This window comes from Botrytis sinoallii (assembly GCF_014898435.1).
Source record: "Botrytis sinoallii strain Bc 23 chromosome Unknown BSIN_005, whole genome shotgun sequence".
NCBI lineage: Eukaryota > Fungi > Ascomycota > Leotiomycetes > Helotiales > Sclerotiniaceae > Botrytis > Botrytis sinoallii.
Window position 1 is genome coordinate 2,178,198 of NW_024066032.1, and position 25,047 is coordinate 2,203,244.

Sequence of the window (25,047 nt, forward strand, 5' to 3'; positions counted from 1 at the left end):
CTTATATCTAAATGAGATCTAATTGTTTCAAGAAACTCAAAATAATTTATAGTGAGGTTAAAGGAGAATTATTATTTAATTTAAATAAAAAACTACTTATAGGAAAGACCTATTCAACTCAAAATCAGAATATCCAAAAGTATTTCTGAGAGAAACCTGTGGTTGAGATTTTTTATAACAAAATGCCAAATTATATTTTTTTAATTTTTTTTTTTCATAAGGTTTGAGGAAATAAGAGTTACGGAGAATGTAACTTTACCGAATTTTGGTAAAGTTATTAGGAGAGGGAATAAGAGAATCTGTATTTATATTGTACTCAGAAGTGCTGTTTATTCAATTACTCAATTATTCCTTATATTATACTAATATAGTTCCATATAGAATAACAATCAATCACAATATATCTACTCCCGATTTTAAAATTAAATTTCAGAATAATAATCCATTTATTACAAAATCTGAATTCTCAAACTTATTACTCAATATCAATATTATCAGTATTGATAATCAAAAAAAGAACTTTCCGAAACCAAATACAGCTTTAGCTAATCGAAAGATAAGTAATAATAAGAAACCTGACAAAAGTTTTGATTTAAAACAAATGGAAGGGAATTTCAGTGCCGAATAGCTTGCGGTCTGTTTGAATTATTTTTTTAAAGCTCTTGTATCTTCAGTTCCTTTTCCTGAGATAATTGGAATGTTATGGTTCAAAGGTTTTAATACTATTAAATAGTACAAGGGGATAGAATACCTTCTTCGGAATTATTGAATACAAGTCAAAGATTTCTGAATGCACATATCTCTCCAAATAGAACGCTCACTTCAAAAAGAGATTAAAGTTATAAAGGAATGGTAGGCAGAAGGATGGAATTAGGAGAAGTATTTTAAACCTATCTTTTTTAAAGAGTATTTCAATAATAATCTTATTCAAAAAATGTATTTCTATAATTATTTACAAAAACTTATCAAAAAGTACAAAAAAAAGGGAGGTACAGGAATTGAGGATCTTGGTTGTTATACTTAATAATTTAATCAAATTATATAATGGTTTATTAAGGATAAAGCCTTAATAAAAAGCAAAATCACTAAACTCTTCCTCAGAAATATACAGTCCAAAATCTCTTGAAGATATATTATTATAGTCAAATGTAATATAAAGCAATTCAGTATAATAAATTAGGATAAAGTATATAACTAAATGGTACAATATACAGAATCTGAATCTCAATATATCCTCCTTAATATTAATAATAGTAAGGATTCTGACTTCAATAAATTACTGAAATCTATTACTCCAATCAAGAAGATATAAGAAAAAAAAAAAGTTCTAGTAATTTAAAAAATAAATGAAATAAAGAAAATAATTAAGGTTCTAAAAGATCTTATATTCTTTCTGAAGGAATGAGTTATAATAGGATCTAGGGCTGGAGAAAAGATTGAAACAAAAAGGATTCTTTTTGATTCTAGTATTATAGAAGTACCTCAGATTGCAATCTATAAGCCAATTCAGGTTTCCCCCCCTGCTGTTGTCAATATAATTATTGATAATATTATTACTAATCTCGAAATATTGGAAGTTATATATTTAATCTATAAGAAGATATATTATAATTATAATAATGAATAGCCTGGAGATAAGGAATATAATCTTAAAAAGATTATCCAATTTTTCAAGAATATATTGAAAGAGGATTTGTGTATTATAACGAGATAGATTAATTGAATTAGAAACCTAAAAACAAGTCAGATAATCCTATTCCAGTTATACATAATAGCAAAAACAGCCTGAATCTAGTCAAAAAAATCAGAATACAAGCTTTTTAGAATAACTAAATAAAGCCTAAAAAAGACAAGGAGATTATACAATTTATGAATATAAAGAATAAACTAATTAATATCCTAATAAATAATAAGATGTATATAGTCCAAGAGTATATTAATGTTATAGAAAATATACAAAAAAAACAAGGCAGATTATTATATAATAATTTAGATAGAATAACAAAAGTATATCCAAATACCTCTTTAAAACCTTTTATTTTATTTGCAGATAAAATCCTTAAGTTCAGTCGTCAATAATCTATTATTGATACATTGTTATAGGGTATTGTATAAAAAAGTCCTAGGGATACTCAACCTTATGATGTAGAAGACTCTATTATAAAGGTTGTGATTGAAAAGATATTAAATAAGATTAAGAAACCAAGGTGGAGAATAATCTTTTATATAATAAACAATGATTATGGTATAATGGAAGCTGTTGATTGAGAGATACTTTCAATTGAGATCCCAATTATTATAGATTTCATTATCAAGGAATACCCCAATATATGGAAAAAATGAACTATGAAGATAGACAATCCAATAAGACCTTTAGTATTTAATAATTTTATAATAAAGATAATCAATGAACTTCCTATTCTTTTTAAACCAATAGAATATATTGAAGCTCTAAAGACAATTTATCCGGAAGCTATTTACAATACAATAAATATATTCTCTCAGGATAACCAGAAAAACCTTTCTTATGTTAGAGTATCTTTTAATAATTATAGATCTATTAAAGTAATCCCAGATTTCAGATCGACAATCAACTTAATCAATACTAATCTAGCAATAAAGCTAAATCTTTTGATAAGCTTAATATAAATTATGATTATTGGTATTAGCCTTATAGAAACAAATATCAAAGGACTTTATAAGGATATGCAAATATCTCTTAATAATATATCAAATATTGTCAATCTATTTATAATAAAGAATGTATATAATAATTTGCTTTTAGAAATACTATAAATTATTATAAATGAAGTTATCTTTATATATAAAAATGGAAATTAATATATTATGGTTGTAGATGATAATAAAAAGAATCAAGTGAGTATATGGTATACTGAGCAAAAGACTTTTATTCCTTTTCGTTTTACAGAAAACTAGAGTCTAATACTCTTAAAGAGTAGTATATCAGAATGGATATGAGTTTTTTATCAAAATATAACTTTGCTAAAATCTAATAAAATTATATTAGGTTATATATCAATATTCTATACAAGAATAAGGTAATCAAGGTATTTCCTTAAGTTAATCTGGGAATCTGATAGATAAAGGTGTCACGGCGCCAACTATATGATCTATAGTTGTCTTCGTGTCTTAGGTATAGTATATTAGTGCACCCTACTTCCTATAAGTAGGGCTTCACTTTTTTATAGCTTTTCTATCCTTATAGTATAATATAAGTCTTTATCTATATCTTGATAGTTTATACTATCTTCAAATAAGCTATTACAACTTTATTTCTTATTTTATTTCCAAAGCCCCACCAATATCTTATCCCAATCATATTAATCGTATCTATTATTGATTCATTGTATACTTTGCCACTAATATTTTGAGCCTCAAAAAGTATTGAAGATGGGTGAACAAGCATCTATACCAGAAGTATCTGTATCTGGCTTACCTCCACAGTTCCTTTTCTTGAATCATATTCTCAATTCCGCCGAAGCCGATATCTTTCCTTTTATAGATTTATTCAATAATTTAAATATTATATATTTCGCTATTGTTTAAGCTGTATTTGAATTAATCGAATCGATTATAGGCTTATTACAAGCCCAAGCTATTACTGTTCAGGCCCAAATCATTAATATTCAATCAAAAATTGTTGAATTGAAAGATACAATTGAGATATTGAAGATTACTGTTCATAATAATTCGCAAGCTTTATTTCATTACAAGTATTTCGCTGCTTCTGAAAAGTTTAATAATAATAAACAAGATATTGCAAAATGCCAAGATCAGTATATGACTTTTTGTAATGTAGTCAATTACTATTTAATCACAGATTACGAAAATGAATTAGAGTTTCAGAAAATCATATTTCTTGTTAGCTTATTTTCTGGCCCTGTTTATACAAACAATCAGATACATTTTAATATAATTACAAATAATATATATAATTCCGATTTTTAGCTCTTTGGATAATATATTGTAGCAGATATTTGGTATGAATTAAACAAGTAATATCAGACTCTAAATCTTTTATATAAAGCTTTTATAGATTACAATAAATATAAAATAAAGAAAACCTTATTTAATAATTTTATTACCAAATTCAAGCAACTCGTTATCAAATACAAGAAGACTGTCAAACAATAAGTTGTTGATCTTAAATTTAAAGTTTCACAAAAATTAATCGATGCTTCAATTAACCGCCCTAATAAACCTTTTGTTATCAACATCGACACATGGGTAATCTGATGACAAGGCATTTATGATGATTTAAAGGAGAAGATTCATCTTGATAATCAATATAAGAACCAAAGCACCAATTTTAGCGATCAGAAAAAACCTAATAAAAAGAAGTCTGTTATTGCTATTGTAATATCTATACCTAATCCCTCTGGAGATTTTATACAACTGGATACTGCTTGCTAAGGCCAGCGATCCTTATTATATTACAATAGAGAATAATATCTAGATCTTAGCCTCTGTTTTTATTACAAAAAGCCCAGTTATATCAAATTCAACTACAAAGAAAAGTGATATAACAATATAAAATATAATACCAACTTAGAAATTATATATACTACTCCAATTATCCCCCTGCTATAAACCAATATATTCCGAATATCCACTGTTTTCCTGTTATCGATTACTATCACAACCCTGGACCCTATCGCAATGCTTATAGCTCTACTTATCAGAATACATTCCCGCCTGCTAATCGTTTCCCGACTGCCACAGCATTATTTCGATATGCCTTTTCAGTCCCTACTAGTAGCAAAGATCTGGGCGGATTCGTTGAAGGCTTTGTACATTCGGATAATAGCGGAAATTCAATTCTCTAATTAAATATATTAAAAGACTAATCTTGATTCATAATTGCGAATTGAGGTTTATTATAGAAAGTTTGCCTTTGTGAATTAAAAGATTGATTATATCTAGGGATCCTTTATATCTTAAAACAATAAATAGCAAATCTCTTAAAATCTCAATGGAAATTTTCCTTGTATTTAATATAATTATCCTATTTATTGACTTAGTAAATAGTGGAGTCGCGGGATATGAATTTATAGATAGAACTCTTATATCCAAGCTTGATATCCCTACACATCCTCTCCCTATTACCCGCAATCTATTACTTATAAACAGAAGGATTTCTGATATTCTATTTCAATATACACTATTAAATCTATGGATTAATAATTATAAAGAAATTGGCTTATTCTATATTACCAATCTTTTCAATGCAGACCCTATAATCCTTAGTCTTTTATAGCTTCAGCGCTATAACCCTACTATTAATTGGGCAATAATGACTTTTAAGTTTATGTTTATGTATTACTCTAGATATTGCTACCTAGTTAATTCTACTGTAATTATCATCCCCAATTATAACAATATGCCGATCCCAGCAGATATAGCACTTAATCTAATATTATATACACCCATTAGGAAGTCTATTTTGAAATCTATTTTAAAGAAATCTATCTTAATTTTATATCATACCTTTACCAAAAAAGTTATTAATAAAAGTCTCCAGACTCTCTCTTTCTTATTTTAAGACTAATTAATACTTTTGGAATATAATCCTTTAACTCCAGTTGTAGAGAAGAATACTAATAGAAACCTCTATAATATAGATTCTGCTGATTTAATGCCATTTGACTCAAACTGTCGTTATACTTATTAAATCAATGGAAAAACAGAGATCTGTGTCAAGATGATATCAAATCGGCTGATCCTGAAATTAGCCTTAGCATGGATTATTGTAGGCTTTAGGATATACAAAAGACCGTTACAAAACCAAAACGTTTTATCCCTATTGAATCCCCTATCGCTACAGAAGCCTTTTGAGGAATTAACTAATACCTTACGAAATATCTGATAGAAAATAAATGATATAAAGTTTCTTATAGTTAATAGCTTTGTTTAATTCTATAAAGATCAGGAAGCTTATATTACAAAAATAATCTGGGATGAATTAGATAAAGCTTGTGAGTTATATTGTATAATAACAAACAATCCTATTCAATTATGTTGTAATATTATGAAAAGCGATATCAAAAAGTTTATGGAAAAGACTGATCGATCTGTATCATTTACAATAAAGATTTAGAGCAAGTTATTATTTTGGCTTTACAATCTGTTTACTGGATTCTTATTCTTTTTTGCCAATAAGCTCTCGCTATGATGCTTTTGGGATTACAAGATCGAGATTATGTTAGGCAAAAAGCCCCTATACAACAAAGATTACCCAATATCTTTAGCCAAGTTTTAAGTTGTTTATAAATAGCTTAATAATAATCTAAATAAAGGATTTATCTGCGAATCTCGCTTTTAATCAGCTATCCCATTCCTTCTAGCTGTAAAGCCTGAGGGGGGCATTCGAATTTGCTAGGATTATTGTGAACTGAATAATGTTATTATTAAGAACCATTATCTGCTATTATTAATTAAAGAAACCCTCAATACCTTATACTATACTAAAGTTTATATCAAATTGGATATTATTGTTATATTCAATAAATTACAGATCGCAAAAGGTCACAAATAGAAGACTGTTTTTATAACTCGTTTCAGCTTATTCGAATTCCTGGTGATACCTTTCGGCCTTTGCAATGCTTTTGTCTCGTTTCAGAACTATATTAATCATATTCTTTTTGATCTCCTGGATAAGAATTGTATAGTATATCTAAACAATATTTTAATTTACTCTGAGAATATTATAGATTATTAAAAGCAAGTTTGCGAAGTTGTGTAAAGACTCATTGATATTAGATTACAAATTGATATTGATAAATGCAAGTTTGAAATGAGGAGAACAAAGTACCTCGATCTGATTATTACTTCTAGTAATATCAAGATAAACCCTGATAAGATTAAGACTATTTTCAAATAGAAGTTGTTAACTAAACTAAAAGATCTCTAATGCTTTTTAGGATTCGTCAACTTCTATTGATATTTTATTTACAACTTTTCTAAAATCACGAAATCTTTAAATCGTTTGCTGAAAAAAGAGATATATAGAATTAGACTACTGATTAAAAGAATGCCTTTGAAAACCTGAAGCATGTCTTTGTTTTTGCTTTAATCCTTGCAATATTTGATTACTATTACTATATAGTTATTGAGATAGATGCTTTTGATTAGATTGTAAGCGGAGTATTCTCTCAATATAACAATAAGGGCCAACTACACCCAGTTATATATTTCTCCTCAAAATATAATATTGCCAAATATAATTACAAAATCTATAATAAGAAACTACTAGCTATTATTAAGTTCTTAGAAGAATAAAAACCTGAACTATATAAAACTCAAAAGCTATTCGAGATTATTATTAATTATAAGAATCTAGAATACTTTATATTAATAAAGATATTGAATCAAAGACAAATTAAATAAACTGAATTCCTGACTGGTTTCAATTTTTGTATTATATATAGATCAGATCTTAAAGCAATTCACCCCGATATATTAAATAGGAAAGTAGAAGATCGCTCTGTATACACTGACCCTAATAACAATCGAATCAAGAATCGCTTACAAACAATCCTCCCAAAAAGAGTATTCGATATTGCTACATTCAAGAACCTCATTCAACAAACAAATAACGATATCGATCTCATTACAATGTCTATGAGTATAATTATCCCCAATACTGAAAAGCTAATTAATGATTTTATTAATAAAATATATAAATCATCCGAATTGATTACTATTATATATAAAATACTTTAGAATCTAATTGCTTGTTATTGACTACTATCAATCCAAAAAAACCTCTAAATCGCTCTTCAAGATTATAAATTAATTAATAATAAAATTTTCTATTGCGATCGTTTTTTTATTCCTCTTTCTACTGAGCTTCGCACTCAGATTATATACTGAATGTATTTTATTAGTCCGGTAGAACATCCCGGTTGAGTTAAAACTATTGATTTCGTTTCCCGCATATACTGGTGGCTCAATATATCGAGGGAAATCGAAACTTATATATAAGCCTATTAACTCTACTTTCGAATCAAAGCCTTCCATTTTACTATATTCGAATTCCTAGAACCTCTACCAATACTATTCCGCCTCTGGTCCAATATCTTCATTGATTATATTACACCACTACCAATTAGTGAATATTATAGCAAAAAGCATTAATATATTATTACAGTTATCTGCCGTCTAACAAAAATGCATTATTTCATTCCAGTTATAGGACTATTCGCAGAGGAGCTTGCTGATTGGTTTATTGAAAAAGTCTACTGCCTATACGATGCACCTAATAATATAATATTCGATAAAGGTTCACAATTTATATCAGAATTCTGGAAGTATTTATCCGAACGTTTATTAATCACTTTGAAACGATCCTTCTTGTTCTATTCCGAGTTTGATGGACAAATAGAGAGGATTAATATTATAATAAAACAATATCTTTAGGCTTTTATAAACTTCTATTAAGATAACTAATACAATTAGCTCCTATTCACGGAGTTTGCGCTTAATAATACTATCTCAGAGACTACTGGCGTATTCCCATTCTTTGCTAACTATGGTTTTCACCTATATCTCAGCATTGAGCTCTCTTCACCTATTCCCTCAAACCTATTATATCAATACAAATATGAGTTCTTAAAGGCTAACGAGATTGTGGACCGATTTGATATTATCCTAACAAAATTGAAAGCTCTAACTACTCAATCTATTCAGAGATATAAAGATTACACTAATAAGACTTGTATTGATACCCCTCTATACAAAGAAAATAACAAAATATAAATTAATATTAAGAATATAAAAACCAATTGTTTGATAAAAAAAAGTAATAACAAATGAGATGATTCCTATAAGATTCTAAAAGTTTATAAATGAGTCTATCTACTCCAGCTCCCCACTAGTTTTAAGATCTTTTCAGTATTTCATAATTTATTATTCCAATCACTTCATCACTCATCTAGATTAACTGGTCAAAAAGTAATTAACAAAGCCGAATCCCGTTGAAACTAAGGCTGTATTCTAGAAGAAATAACGAAATGAATGAGGAAACCGAGTGATGAGAATTCGATAAACTATTTGACTGCTATAATGAGGATGGATTTCATTACTAAATCAAATGGAAATATCACCTAGTATTTTGGCAACTTGTTGAAAACCTTTATGGCCAAGAAAATACGATCATCGCTTTCCATTTAGCAAATCCAGATAAGTTAGAACTGCTTGCTTGGGTAGACTTCAAAAGATCTACTATTTCTGATCCCCTATTAGTATTTACATCAAGCGCACTCCCGAATCGAGGCCGAGGCAGATCTAAAAAGCTCTGGCAATTGATTACTATTCCCAAGAAAGTTCATTTTAATCCAATAATAGAAATTAGAATATTTTAATATTATTTTATTTTCTAAAAGATCAATTGGTATTACGATCGTAAATCGATTGCCTTAAGCAGGGGGTACTGTCACAGCGTTAACTATATGATCTATAGTTGCCTTCGTATCTTAAGCACAGTATACTAACACGCCCTACTTTCTATAAGTAGGGCTTCACTCTTCCATAGCTCTTCTACCCTTATAGTACAATATAAGTCTTTACCCGTACCTTGACAAAAGGATTGGGAGGAAGAAGCGATTGACTAGAAAGATATAGAAAACAAAATTCTTATCTATATTTATTAAAAAAATGAAAAGATTATCTTATCCCTCGATTCAATAAAGAATCGGAAAACTATCAATTAATTTCAGAAAAATGGAAAGAAATCAACTTTAGAAAAATATTTTCTATTCAGGAATAAGAATTACTATTTATATATTTATTAAATCGAAAAGGAGCTCTTGCTTTTAATTAGATTATATAGGATGTATATAGGAAGAAATAATTCCTTTATAGAAAATCCGAATTGTCTCTTATAAAGTATAGCAAATGCCTGATTTTCTAATTCCAAAAACTCTAATTAAAACTATTTCGAAAATGCTTTGTGAAAGAATGAATCAAGGAATTCTCGAGTATACAGATGGTCTTTATAGAAATCCGTGATTTTTGATTAAGAAAAAGATTTCTGGTATTTATTAACTAATAAATGCAATGGTAGAATTCAATAAACATTCGATCAGAGATGCTAACTTATCTTTGGACGCCGATACCTTTACAGAAAATTTCACAGAATATCGAATTGTGTTTTTAATCGATTTCTTTTTAGATTACGATCAGATTTCATTGACTATGGAAAATCGCGATATAATTGTATTTCAAATACTTCTTGGATTGTTTATACTATATTATGCTATTTCAAGGTGCTATAAACTCTATTACCCAATTCTATAAAATCATTATAAAAATTTTGAGCAATCTAGTATCCGGAATAATGATATTGTTCCTAAATGATATAGGGATAAAGAGATCTAAGACTAACTTCAACAACAAGGAAGTAGTTCCTGGAGTACGAAAATTTATCCTCGAATATATTCAAGGAATCAACAAAACTCTAGAGTATATAAAGAGGGCAGGATATTCGATTGATGCAAAATCAAAATAGTATTATGATAATATAAAAATCGTTGGATATATAGTTAGTTTTAAAGAGCGGATTCTATAATAATCGAAGATTGTTCGAATTATAGATTAAACCTGAACTTAAGGATATTACTGAAATACAAATATTTCTAGGAGTATATATATACTATTATATATGGATCAAGAAATTCATTCAGAAAACCGAATTATTGTATCGCTTATTAAAGAAAAATTGGGAGTTTATCTAAACAAGAGAATAAGCAAGAGCTATAGAGTTACTGAAAGCTGAATTGACTAAACCCCCTGCTCTAATACTATTAAATTATAGAGATGCTTTGATTATCGGAATAATTATTTTAGATATAGATACTAGCCTTGATAGTTGGGGTGCAATTTTAGATTAAGAACTCAATAGTAAATATATAGTAACTAGATTTGAGAATGATTTGTAGAATAATATAGAAAAGAATTATAATGCTATAAAAAGAGAATATAGAAAGATATTCAAGGCTTTTCGAAAATATAGATATGATTTGTATAGAATTCATTTCATTTTCGAACTGATACTAAAGTTCTTATGCTTAATTGAACAGAATTGTAATAAACTTTTCAGGGGTGTTAATAATAAGATGGATTGTATGGATTAGGCTTTTTGACTTTGAAGTTTGATATGTAAAAGGGATAACCTATATTGTAATGGATGGACTTTTCTATAGACTGAGTATTTTATTCAAACTTCAATAAGAAAAGCTTAAGATAATAATATTGATGAATGGATTATCGATAAGCTAAACAATATTTAAAATATCCTTGTTCCTTATAACTTTTTGTTAAAAATTGATAAAGTTATATATTGAAGTTGATTTATAATGAGGACAGTTAAGAAATAGTCAAATATCTAATGATATAATAAAAGTCTAAAGATATAACAAAAAGGCCTTCAGAAATTTCAAAAAGAAAGGCTTCGATTCTGCATTGAATAATTGTCTTTCAAAATTAGTATAAAATAGTTATTTTTAAAAAAGGTAATTGATAATTAGAAAGATAAAATAAGCTTATCGAAATCTATATAAGATATATAAGCACAAAGGTATGAAAGTACTTTTGATAAGGTATCCCGTTTGTACTACTAGACAGGGATATACGAAACTATCAAGAAATTTATTAATTCCTATTTAAACTATTAATTTCGATAATCGAACCTTTAAGAAGAGCTTTATATTCTATATGGGTAAGTATATATTAGTAAAAATGTGGTTTGATATTATGTAATACCTTTTAATAATAGTTATAAATATTTTATGCTTCTAAAAAATGATTTGTTAGGATAGATGGAAGAAAAGGCATTTTGGAATACAATCTTACAAATTATAACTACTTTTATTTAGAGTATTATTTATCAACATTCTGTTTTTGGTAAGATTTTTAATTAATAAAGAACCAAAGAACAAAGTATATATAATGTATTTCCTGAAAAAATATGGTATACAGCGAATACAAATTTCTATATATAATTTTAAAGCAAACAATCAAATTGAAAAAGGGCACTAATCTATTACTAATGGATTATTTAAAATAATAAATAGAAAGGAAGGTTGACTTAGATATCTCAATATAATATTATTTACTAATAGGGTTACAATACACCGATCGATTAATCTCACCCCCATTCTATATAATCTATAACCACCACCCAATACTGCCTATCAAACAAGGTTCTGCACCTGGAGAATCTTTGATTGGGAATCTGTTAATGATTCGAACGGAAATTGTTAGTATTACGGCCTTGACAACTGAAAACACGGGATATTGATATGGAAAAAGCTACATTTCGGAAAAGCATTACCGTTTGAATAGGAAAGTACCACTTTGATAAAAATAATAATGTAATAAACAAAAATATTATGGCAGGGGATATTATACTCCAATATAACCCACAGTCAAAATTGATATGTCGCGAGAAAGGAAGTTTGTATACCAGTGGTTTGGGCTATACCGAGTAGTGATTGCTAACCCGAACAAAAGTGTTTATATTCTGGAAGAGATGGATGGCACTCCAATTGACGGAATCTATGCAGGTTCCTGCCTTAAGAAATTTGTTAAAAGAGAAGGTGAATATCTGCCTGTTTTTGAAGGAAAAATGAGAAGGAGGATCATTAATCGGAATACGAGGGACTTATTGGAGTCTTATTAAATCATGTTAATTGGATTAAATAGGTTAATGCTTTAATAATACAAAATAATAATGGATTATATATAACTAGCCCAAACTTCTGAAGTTTTAACAACTATCTTAGAAGGTTTTAATTGTATCTTTGTAAAAATTCCGGCTATCAGTCTATCAACAAGAGTAGCGTTTTTCCCTGTACAATAGGAAGGGTAGGTGCTTATCAAAAATTTAGATGGGGAAGGGTGTTTGTTCTTGTTCTTATTTGAAAATTTCAAAATCTTTTCTTCTTCTAGAACTTATCTTTGAGTATACCTTTTTTTTATTTTATAAAAAATAAAAAGAATTGAAAAGCTAAACAAAGATACTCTTTATAAAGAGATAAATATCTCTCCTTTCTTTTTAAAATCAATTATCTATATTCGCTTTATTTTTCTTATATTGTATTAATCCTTTTTTCTTTACAATTTCTTTTTCCTCAATTATAACCCTTTATCTTACCTAAAAGAAAATGCTTGCTATTTATTTCAAAGCAACTCTCTTTTTCAGTTATTTTAAGAATCTTTATAACTTTACTACTTTTTAGCAAAATTAACTTTTATATAAAAATCCTTTACAATGATGGACCAACCTGAAGACAATAATATCTTAAAGCAGTCTGAAGATATGAATCTAGTTATTCAATATTTGAATATCCAATTACAATACATGCAATGTAATACGGTAATAACAATCGGTAACACCCAACTGATTAATATGTTGAATGCTTTCGAGACTATCCAAAAACTTCCCGAGGAACTTTAATACGCAAAGTTCACGGAATTCAATACCTGAAACAAAAATGCAAAAGGCGAAAACTAATATCCTGATGGAAATGGTCATGGTGCTAATCCTACAAGACAATCTATATATCAAGGTATATGTAACAACAAAGCAGATGAAGATCAACAATAAGAATATCCTTATACAAATAGAAAAATCCTATAAACTGAGACAAAAGGCTATTAGCAAGATTAGTGTGTATTAGGGTTGTTTTCAAAAAGGCATTATATTTTACCACAATCCTTATTATAACTTACAGAACTAAATTTCAGAATAAGCTCTCCAAGTTAATTAGAATAGCTAATCCTGAGATAATATTGGAATTAGTTAACAAAGAACTCATACGTAAACTGATGGCAAAATTAAAACAGGTATTCAGGTCAATAAACATCTGATACTCTCTAAATTCAAAAGTACCCTTAGGATTCTTAATAAAGATCTTCTCGATATTGCTTTTGATAGAATAATAAACAATAATGTAAACTCAATTTCCGATATAATATAATTGGTATACTGGGAAAGGCTAGTGTAGACTATTCCGAGGATACCCCGCCTATTGGAAATTCTGTTATTGAATTTCAAGATATCCCATCTCTTTCACTTTCCAAAAACATTATCACCAATCTGGAAAGGTAGAAGAGACTCGATATATTAGTAATTGATAAAGATATCGAGCCCTTTCAAGAATATCTAATAAACAAAATTATATTTTGATAAGGTAATCTTTTAGAAAAGAAAAGTAATATATTAGAGGATAAGGAGAAGACAGATATTGCTTAACCCAAGTCTGTAAATGTGACTAGAAGGTATTAATTCTTAGAACTGGTTTTATATATTTAAAGAGAAGTATATCGCGAAGTAAAATCGGTTGGCAAGTAATAGTAATACTAGTTAATCAAATGTCTTTTAATTTTTGTGGGTATTATATCCATCAACTTGCTGGTATTCTTGATTTCAAGACGGCCCATATCAACTGAAAGGTATTACTCAAATGTCTTTAATATATATATAAGAATCAGAATTGAATCGACAATATTTGTATTCACAAAAAGCATTTTTGTTGATTCAAGGAAAGCTTTGTGATTAGTAAAGAGCAAAGAGATAAACTCTTTGGTATTCTCAAATTCAAATCTGTTAATCAAAATACTGCTATAACTATATTGGTATAAGCTCTTTTGACTGGGTTGACTAATATTCACAAGATTGATATTATATATTAAAGAAATAATATTTTTACTTTTATAAGAAGATTTTTGCATTATTGATTCAAGAATCCGTAAAAATATATTATTATTATAATTATTATGAAAAGATGAATTTTGACTTTGTCTATTATTATTATTATTCTTTTTAATAGCAAGCCTTCTGACGAGATTTAAAAATTTAGTGAAATACTTGGTTATAGCGTATAAATCGAGAATTCTGTTTGATTTTATTCTTTTTCCTGTAGTTATTATACAAACCAACAAAGCTTTTAATTATATCTTTGTGTATAGCAATGCAAGAGAACTGTATGCAAAAGATAACACAATGTATGCTGATGATCTATTATATATATTATTTATTCGACAAATAAAGGTATTAATAAATTAATATGTAGAATTCGTTATAGCAGGGTGAAAGTGAAAGTCGAGCAAGATGTGATATGGCGTGAACTTGCTAAGAAAACTTTTGGAAAGTTTAATAGGCTTTTCGAAAAGGGGTACTTTCAAGATATAATCTTGAAAAAAAAGTATGCAGACTATATTAAGCTAATCAAGTCTGAATAATTTGATAAAGTAAGCAATGTATCTTAAACTCTTATTGTTAATAATAACCTAATGAGCTTTAGATAGAATATGAATAGTTAAGAAAACAGATTACTTGCTATATCCATCATTTTATATATTATAGTAAAACTGGCTTCTGGTGGCAGCTTAAATCCTATTCTCAGGAATAGAATAAAGTATAAAGATATTATAAAAATCCACTACAATTTGAAACTTATTTTCGATAAATACATTATTGGTAATAGATAATACGAAATTCTCGAATTCCTGATTGAATATCATTTAACTTTACAAAACCCTATTGAACAAGTTTTTGTTAATAAACTTTTTTGGGATAATATATTTGTTTTTAATAAGACAATAAGACTTTTCATTATAAATAACCAGAATTTCGATTAGTAATATAAAAAGTATGCGAGAGTTATCAAAGTTTTTCTTATACAGGTATTTAACAATACCAAGTTTGTTAAGAAAAGCTATAAGGATAAGTTTTACTTTAAAACTATTAAAAATCTCCTGAAGAGTGAGCATGAAAGTATATATATTGAATTGGATAATAAAAAAAAAATCAAACCTATTCCATCTAATAATAACAAAAACTCTAATCTTGATCCAAATCAAGATCTAGATAAAGATCCGAACGAGAATCTAGATCCAGGTTTAGGTTAAGGCAAAACTGGATTCTCAAGCACTCTAAAACACAGGAGGCCTAAGTGTAATAGAACCCCAGAGATAGAGAAGGGATTGGAGTTTAAAATACAAAAAAAAACTTTCTAGTGATACAAATAGAACAAGAGTATTGAAACTTCAAGTCGATGGAGTAATTGGGTTTAATAAAGGGTTCTGGAAATAACTTTAAACTATTGAACTGTTAGTTTATTATAACTTTACTAAAATTTGACAAAGTTATATCGATTGATATTAAAAGTTAATCAACGAATTGCTACTCCTAAAAGTATTAATACTTATATTTTTTCTTATCTTGTTCTTTTTGTTTTTCTTTTTTTCAAGATATACTTTTTTTTTCTTTTGACTTGATCAGAACAATCAACCTTTCTATATAAAGAGAAATGTAAGTAAAACTTGGTACTAATCACATGACCTCTTTCTGTAACTAGTATTTATAGGTCTTTTTTGTATAGTTTAAAGAAAGTAGTCAATTCCCATCTATCTTCTTGTACATTTTGTGACACACTATATAAAGCCTTCTTCTCCTTTCCTTTGCCAAAAACATTACGTCTCAGTAACTTATCTGTGGTATTTGCAAAGGACTACCTTTACAACCCTACCAACCTTCTACTCTTTTATAATAGCTTGTACAAATTGATTATAATGAAATATTCTCTATTTAGTAAATTAATCTGATTATTGATTAGTCTTTTATAGATAACTTTACATTAATTTAAAGAAGCTTTTTGTAGAGTTTTCATTTAAATTAATTTATAGATTTCTTTGAAATATCTTCAATCTCAATTTCGGATCCCACTGATTTATTCTTCTTTCAATAATATCAATAAAGGAATTCTTTTTTATTTTCTGAATTATTATAGATATTATATTTTGGGGTCTTGATTGATGTTGTAATTATTATTGGATATTCCTTTTATTGTTATTGTTCTTATTGCTGTTTGTATCGATGTTTGTTGAGAGTTTCTCATTGGTTTTGGAATTCTGTTATATATTATAAATTAAATATAATTAAAATAAGCTTTATTTGAATCAAAATACCTATCTATTAGCTTTTTCTTTTTTGTAGAGGGTATCTTTTTTTGATTAAAGATAGTATTGTTATTGTAAAAGGAGTTGGATAGTGAATCTCTAATAAAAGAAAAGGAGGAGGTATTATAATCTTGAAGTTGGCTTTGAGATTCGGTTGCTTTTGCTATAGGTTTAGGCTTTCGTTTGGAATGATGAATTAAGGGAAAGGGACTTCGAATTCGAGATCTTCTATCTCTTTTTTGTATAGATATAAATCTTCGATTGTTATTGTTATTAATAATTTTCGACTTTCTAAATGCTTTCGAGATGTTTTGGGTAATAATTATATTATTAGTTATTGAAATAATTTTATATATAGAAAATAGCTTCAAAAATACTTCAAAAAAAGGTTTTTTCTTTGAAAAGAAAAGAAAGAAGAAAGATAAAATCAAAATATATTTCTTTTCTAATTTTAAGTACTTTTTCAAGATTATTACTTTATTAAAGCTTTTTATATAGTTCTCAATTTTAAATATGGGGTTTTAATATCGAATTGAAGTTTAAATTGAATATTCTAAAAAAACCATGGATTATTTGGTGGATTTGATATCCAAACTATAAAACCATAGATTAATAATCTACTCTTTTTGAAGTGGATTGATGTTATTGCGGAATCCATAATAGCACAAAGTGCAGATTATTTCAGCGGATTCAGCACGGATTTTATATTCAAACTAGTCCTTACAATCTCCAATGCTTTCCCCACGCCCCCCCCACACATCAAAAAGACAGGCCGGCAATCGCCCGAAAAGCTTGATTTCTGGCCTCTGGGACTAATCCCTCCACTCTTCAATATGCCGGCATTAGGATATCGTACTTGGATCTGGCTACATGTGGCTATCATGACAGGGTACTGTGTAATCTCCATGGATATTCAGGATTCTACGTCAGCTCATGTATGAGGGGAATAAGATAAGAAAAGGTAAGTGGATTGATTGTTGGTAGGAAAGAGAAGGGAGAGTATAAGTATTGTGTTTCTCTCCAAAATGCCCTTTATCCTTCGCCCATACTCTTTCTCCCTTAACGTATCTATATTCTCTGATATCTGTAACCTGATCTACTATTCTTCTACAATGGCAACCATCTGTAAGCACACCTTCTCTAAATCTCTCGGCACACTACCATACTAATGTCATTTCGCAGATGATGAACCCACTGGCTGCAACTGCGATAATGAGTCAACCTATGATCAATCAGCCATAGACGCAGCTTGCAAACAAGCATTACTGCTCGCATCTGAAAAGAAAACAGTTGGAAAGGATAAATATCCTCATGCTTACAATGGTTGGCTCCGCTATTACCATCCCCCCACTTTCTCCACTAATCCCTTCCGCCCAGACTACGAAAAGTTCACGTTCATTCCCCGCCGCCAAAAGCCCTACCTCGAATTCCCGATTCTCTCCAACGGTGCAACATATACTGGTTCGGATCCCACTTCTCCAGGTACAGATCGCATCGTTATTGGAAGCATTGCTACCGATTATAAATCTGCCGTTTTCTGTGCTGTGATCACACATGATGGAAGTACTAAGAATGGGTTTACTGAGTGTACGAATACGGGAGATAGTGGTGAGGGAGCTTATCAAAGGAGAGACAGGAGAGAAGAGGGGAAAGAGGGAAGGGAATTATTGGAGAGAATTGATTTGTAGCTTCAAGGAGGATCTGGATGGGTGTGATATTGGAGGTCCGAATGATAATAGTTATACGGGTAGATCTATGAGGAGCTTTCGGTGATACGAGAATGAAAGCAATTGATGTAAACTTCATTTCATTGCTGCATACCTCCAAATTCGAACTCATCAAAATCTGCCGAGCGACGAATCCAAATATCAAAAAACTGCATTTATATCTCATCTATTCTAATCCCACGTATGGCCCGCACTGGAGGGTAAATCATAATCAGCAAATTCGCGACCTAAATCTCATTTCCATCTTCAAATCTTCTATGTCTGTTCTACCCGTCCTTTTTCATACCCAAATTTCCCATATAATACATCACGTCTCACAAGTAAGACCCAATTTTCGCTCCACGAACAAAATTTCACAAAAGCAAACTCAATCCTTCATAAACATACATTCATACAAAACAATCCCTCAAATCAAAGATTATTCCCGCCCCCATTAACTCTGACCGAATATCTCCAATCCGGGTTTCCTTCTCCCAACCCGCTTCCCAGATTCGGACCTGTCAATCCACTCCTCTCTCTATCTCGCATGCGATCTCGCTTACGTATCCAATCTATCGAGTCGCCGAAATCTACTATATCTTCATGAGGCCCTTCTTCGACTGTTTTTACATTTGAGGTTGGATGATCAGGGGTTTTTGGTAGTGGTGCGGGAGAAAATGGGAAGGAAAAGGAAGAGAGTTGGGGTTGATCGGTAAAGGGATTTTGTAGTGTGGATTGAGATGCTGTTGAAGATGTAGAGGGGGTTTGGGAAATGGAACTACTAGCGCGAGTTCGGGCACCAGTGAGACTGCGCATGGTATTCCATGTTAAGATTCTCTGTACTCCCGTACCCGCAGTAGTTTTGCCGTCGTAGGAAGGTGATTCGTTAACTTGTGACATGTTGCCTCCCACTCCACCACCGTTCCATTCAGCAACGCCAAATCCGCCAATGCTTTTTCGGTGCTGTTTATTCTTCTTCTTGCGCCGGAGGAAATACCATATTGTTGTTAGAATGAGAGCTAGGAGGGCTAGTGATCCGATGGTGATACCGGCGATGGAGCCTTTGCTCAGGCCGTGCTGAGTTAAGGTTGCGGAGGGAAGGACGGTGACGCCGACAGATTGGGTGCCGGCTCCAGTGTTGGAAAGGGGAGTCGCGGCAATCGTAGAAGAGGATGTGGTGGTGGAGGCGGATGAAGTTGAGGTTGTTGGTACAAGCGATGTTGAGGAGTTGGAGGTTGTAGTTGTAATTGTCGGTGTAGCTGCAGAAAAATATGATGAAGATGAGGATGAAGATGAAGTATTGACTGTACTAGTAGTGTTGGTATTTACAGATGTAGAGGATATATATGATGCTGGTGATGAAGACGAGGTAGTTGAGGCAGCTGCAGTACTGGTGGTAATAGTGTTCGTAGATATCGCAGAATAATAGCTGCTAGTTGTAGCTGGGGGTTCGGTGGTCGAGGGAGGGCTGTTTGAATTCTGAGGGCGGGGAGGTGGCCCATTGCCATTATTACCATTGTTGTTCACTCCCATATTATTCCCGTTGCCCATATCAGTACCTCCATTCATATTTCCTGGCCCTGGCCCTCCATCTCCGCCATCTAGCTGATTTCCCTCCCACCAATCTGCACCACCACCTGCTTGCACTTCTTCATCCCCGAAGCCAGGTGGATAATACTGGGACTCCATAAATTTTCAGGAAAGCTATAGTCAATTAAACAAAATGAATCTCGAAAAAGACCGTAAGTCCCAAAATTCCTGAGTAAATGAGTCTTTGTAACATTGCATTTCATATGTCGATCAGTCCATATTCGGTTCTAATTCCAGGCCAAAGGAAAATAAATGAGATTTGTCTTCTGTAGGTGGGTTCGGAAATTCAAAGTAAATGCATTTTAGATCAGCGAGAAAGAGAAAATATGAACACCAGCCCACAGTGTCAAATTTGGCCTCAAACCATCCCGCGACAATACACGACTGGCCACGCACAAAATGTGCCATCTCGACTTCTATCTTCATGCCAAGATACCTGAGCGCTCAAGTTCGGACGAAGTTCTTCTACTGATAAAAACATCCCTGGTTCGTTATATACGGCAATTCGGGACGGGCGAGTTGGGAGATGATATATTGCATTGCGAAGTTAAAGACATCATTTTTGCCTTTATTATATCCTAAGATATTGCCATCAAAGAAAGTAATTACAGCTCCTGATATCTAGTGCTTTGATCCCCTCGATGAGTTGGTGACATGAACGCTTTGAAGAAGTTGATCGTTACAGTGGGGTGTTGGCGTTTCATGTTTCGAACTTGACGTGAAGCCGGTCTGAGGAACCGTCTCTTTTCAATATATCATCTATCTTGCTAGAATAATTTTATGAACTTGTGGGGTCGGAAAAATGAAAAAGTAACTCCCGTCTTATTGGTATGTTTCCCCAGAATGATGCAATCAGTTCTCAACGATGCGAATTTATTACTGTGAGGAATCCTGCCTTTCTGACCAACTAGTTTCAAATGAGAAATTTCAATCAATTCCCAATACACATAGAGCATCCCCAATACCAGCATTCACAGCTAGATCCTCAATGGAATCATGTACTTGCGTTGCAACTTCTACCCATAGTTCTAGGAAAGGCGTGGTGTTTGTTCGAGCCATGATATTGAGAACGTAGAGCCCTTGCCGAGAACACCATCTGCGTCTGATCTCTCCAGGATGCATAGCTATCAGAACCATTCCTATTCCTTGAGCATATCCTTCCAGATCGAATTGAGATAGCAATACTCTCCCAAGTCGATGGCATTCATCATAGTCATGCTTCTGGTACGCGTTCATAGCTTGGGCCAATATTGTTTCTTGTGAAGCTGCCTGTAATATTTCATTCTGTGCATCACTTGATTGCAAACGTTCAAGTCCTTCATAGTCCATAGCATTTCCAACTCGATCAATTACCTCTTCATAGGTTTCGTTTTTATCTGGCTTCACTTGTTGGGCGAGAATGAAATTGATAGCTCGCAATATGTACAAGGTTTTGTCGAATTTCGCACGTATCTCATGAAAGTCCGTTCCAAGCGTAGCTACACCAACTCGATCACAGTCTGCACTTGCTTTTGTGACCATCTTTCTCGCCACCCGGTTTGTATTTAACAATCTCTGCCCAAAGTCAACATTGCTTGGGGTTTTCAAGTCGGCTTCTGCCATGAAGTCAATAGCGCATTGTGTCTCTTGGTCGGTCTCACGCTTTAGATTATCGGCAAAGCAACGAAGCAATCGAAGTATCTCAGAATCTGAAAGTTCTCCGGGGCTTTGTGTAAAGTAACGCTCAAGCGCATTGTTACACTCATTAACGCTTCTTTCTGTGTTATCCCGCTGATGAAGGTATTGCACTCTTCTTAACTTATTCCCCTCATTGTCTCTCTGTACTAACGCGACGTCATAAGCCTTTCTCTGCTCCGGATTTAATGATGAAAGTAGTTGAGCATTCGATTTTACAGCTTGCACTTCATACATCCACTTTCTTTCGGAATTGTTGAAGACATAACTTGACAACTCCGGACGTGAGGGGTCTGGTTCGATAACGTCAATTGGAGCTGGTGTAGGTGCTATTATAGACACGCCAAAGTTTGTAGCCATTCTATCCCAAAAGTCGTCACTATGTATGAACTCGTAATATTTTGATACGATAGGCACAAGCTTATTCGTCTCTTCATACTGTGCAAAATGCTCACCAGCTTCGTGCAAGAAAATTCCCTTATCGTACTTGCGTGCGGGAATCTCTTTACTGAGCAATAAAGTTACTGCTGGAGCACCAACAATATGTCCAGGTTTAAGAATCTTTGGCATTGCACCGAGAAGCTATACGAGTGGTCAGTTATCACGCTTTGGTGATTTTTAGAAACTAAAGTCTTAACTAACCCCCTTGACAAATGAATAGCCTAACCTACAAGACCAGAAAGTCAGTATTGCATACCAAAGAACAGTTCCTTGAGGGGAAAGGTAAGGTCACAAAGGACTAGAGAGCTAGAGCATTGGGGTGGGAGTAAGATTGTTGTAAATCGGATGCCCCACTTTCTGGCCACCCCCCTTTTGGGCCACTTTTTATACTCAAAATATATCAAAAATGGAATTTATAACTTTCTTATTTATAAATAGAATTCAATGAAAATTTGTATATATATAATTTAGATCGATTTAAGCTTATTCTGAAATTTTTAGATTTTTAGGATTTTTCTATATTGAAACTAAAACTTCAAAATATCGATTTCTAAATTTATATAGGAATCATATACAAATTTAAATTTTTATAAAATTTTTAATAACTTTTTAATAAAAATTACTAAAAATAAATTATAAAATTTTAATATAAATTTATAGTATGTTTAATATAAGAGATTCAGAAAAAATAGAAAATTTCTTATAAATAAATATTTATAAGGGTACCCTCAAAATGATAGGGATTATTTATATTACTCTAAACTCATTGTATATTATATCTTTATATCTGTTAATTTTTCTTAATTTTTTTTGAATTTCTATATAGATTTAAATTTAAATCTTTCAAAAAGATATACAGTTTTCTTTTAATAATTATTATTAAAAAGTTATTAAAGGTTTATAAAAATTCTAAATTTATATATGATTCTTATATAAATTTGAAAATCGATATTTTGAATCTTTAACTCTCAATCTAGAATAGTTCTAAATATCTAAAAAGTTTAGAATAAGCTTAAAACAATCTAAATTATCTATATATAAATTTTTATTAAATTATATTATATATTGATAGAGATATTAATAGGCTTAAAAAGTGATTTTTGGTGTGAAAGGGTGGCCCAAAACAGGGATAGCCCGAAAGTAGGGTGCCCGACTTACATGATAAAGCATAAAAGTGGAATTCGAGATCGAGGAACAGAACTAAGTAGCAGAAGCGAAGGATGTAATAAACCGATCAAGCTTACTCGCAAAATACTTCAGCGCCATTACAATTCACATCGCCACCGTATGCCGGCTCATTTCGTACAATCGTTCGCCCCATTGGAGGATCTTGAAGTTGGTTCAATGCATGCTAGAATAGTGTTAGCGCTTGCCCGACCAATTAGGATAATGAGGTTTACTGCAAACTCATGCATAAGAGTCGAGGCAATATAGAATTGGCAGGATAATCTCTCTATTGGTGACAGATCATTCCTGAACAAAGGTAAAAGCAATTCGAGAGCTATCTCAATCCAAGCTTTGTTTTCCGTGTAAAACTCAAAATCTTTGTTCTGCCGCTCGGTGGACACAATTGTGAAGCCTTCCCAGCCTAAACCAGACCCATTTGGCGTTCTCCTATCCCAGGGTGTGAGAAAGGAGGAACCAATGCCAAATTGAACTCTCTTCCGCATTATATCCTTCAGCCATTCCGTTTTTTCCGCTGTTTGAGCATTACTTCGAAGCTGAGGATCCCGTTTGTGGAAGAACTTCAAAGGTCCCTGTTCTAGTTTCTGCCAAGCAGGACGACGATCAAGACGTTCAGGAACATCCGTACGATCTCCAAAATAAAATCCATCAAGCTATGGAGTCAACCATAAGTACTCATACGAAAGCAGATGATTGTGAAAAATAATAATACATACCCAGCATGTGGCTGCAGAATGATGCAAGAACCTAGTACACAATCTCAATATCGGGTCTAAACGTCGCCAGACCGCAGGATTATCTGCCGTCCATACCCCAGTATTGTCTGGCTCTACAGGGGAGAATGGTTTGTGCGGTGGAAACTCCATCTGAATCACTGGCCATGTCTCTAGCGTGTGACGAGACTGCCATTGATTTATCTCAAAAAGTGGACTAGAGAATGATTAGACATGTTCTACCCGGTATTTATAGCTCCTAGAGAAAATGATGCACTATGAGCAACGTGTCTCGAGGATAACAGCAGAATAAGTTATAGATAAATCAGAATAAGAAAGACCAATTACTCAATAGGGTTGGTAAGAGTTGGTAAATAGTTTAAAGGATAAGGATATGCTCCGATTTCTTCCAAGAGTTCGGGCCAATATCCAGACAAAATCCACTTCTGATGATTCTTCCTTTCAGCCTTCAATTGCTGGTTATCAAGTGCGTTTGGTGTCAAAGCTAAGACTGATTAATTATGCCATATTGAGCAAGAGGTGACTTACATACCCGACTTCTTATAAGGAAAAAGAGTTGTGTCGGGTCCATAATCTCTGGTAGAACTCCATATTTACTGGCCCATTCCGTACCAGCCTGGGTAGACCAAATGCTGTGAAATCTACCAAACTTGGGATCCCAGTTTGTGAGGGGATTCTTGGCAACCATACTTATCCCTACTTCTGGACACTCTGTTTTGTAGCTTAATTTGACA

The 25,047-nt window shown here is 31.6% G+C and overlaps 3 protein-coding genes across 3 annotated transcripts; 1 reads left to right on the forward strand and 2 right to left on the reverse strand.

The window, feature by feature from the left end:
* Nucleotides 1-18,095: 18,095 nt before the first annotated feature.
* On the forward strand, nt 18,096-18,871 carry EAF02_003779 (uncharacterized protein; the record flags this gene model as incomplete). Its single annotated transcript, XM_038899827.1, has 3 exons — nt 18,096-18,108; nt 18,166-18,306; nt 18,361-18,871. 3 exons carry the CDS (start codon nt 18,096-18,098, stop codon nt 18,669-18,671), a joined length of 465 nt encoding a protein of 154 aa, XP_038760754.1. The 3' UTR covers nt 18,672-18,871.
* A 250-nt stretch (nt 18,872-19,121) lies between these two features.
* On the reverse strand, nt 19,122-20,378 carry EAF02_003780 (uncharacterized protein; the record flags this gene model as incomplete). Its single annotated transcript, XM_038899828.1, has 1 exon — nt 19,122-20,378. The coding sequence occupies one exon, from the start codon at nt 20,376-20,378 to the stop codon at nt 19,122-19,124; it is 1,257 nt and encodes a 418-aa protein (XP_038760755.1).
* Nucleotides 20,379-21,206: 828 nt separating this feature from the next.
* EAF02_003781 (uncharacterized protein) lies at nt 21,207-25,001 on the reverse strand (the record flags this gene model as incomplete). The annotated part of the gene is made up of 7 exons (XM_038899829.1): nt 21,207-22,535; nt 22,596-22,620; nt 23,639-23,745; nt 23,795-24,232; nt 24,296-24,509; nt 24,641-24,797; nt 24,842-25,001. The coding sequence occupies 7 exons, from the start codon at nt 24,999-25,001 to the stop codon at nt 21,207-21,209; spliced, it is 2,430 nt and encodes an 809-aa protein (XP_038760756.1).
* Between the last annotated feature and the right edge of the window lie 46 nt (nt 25,002-25,047).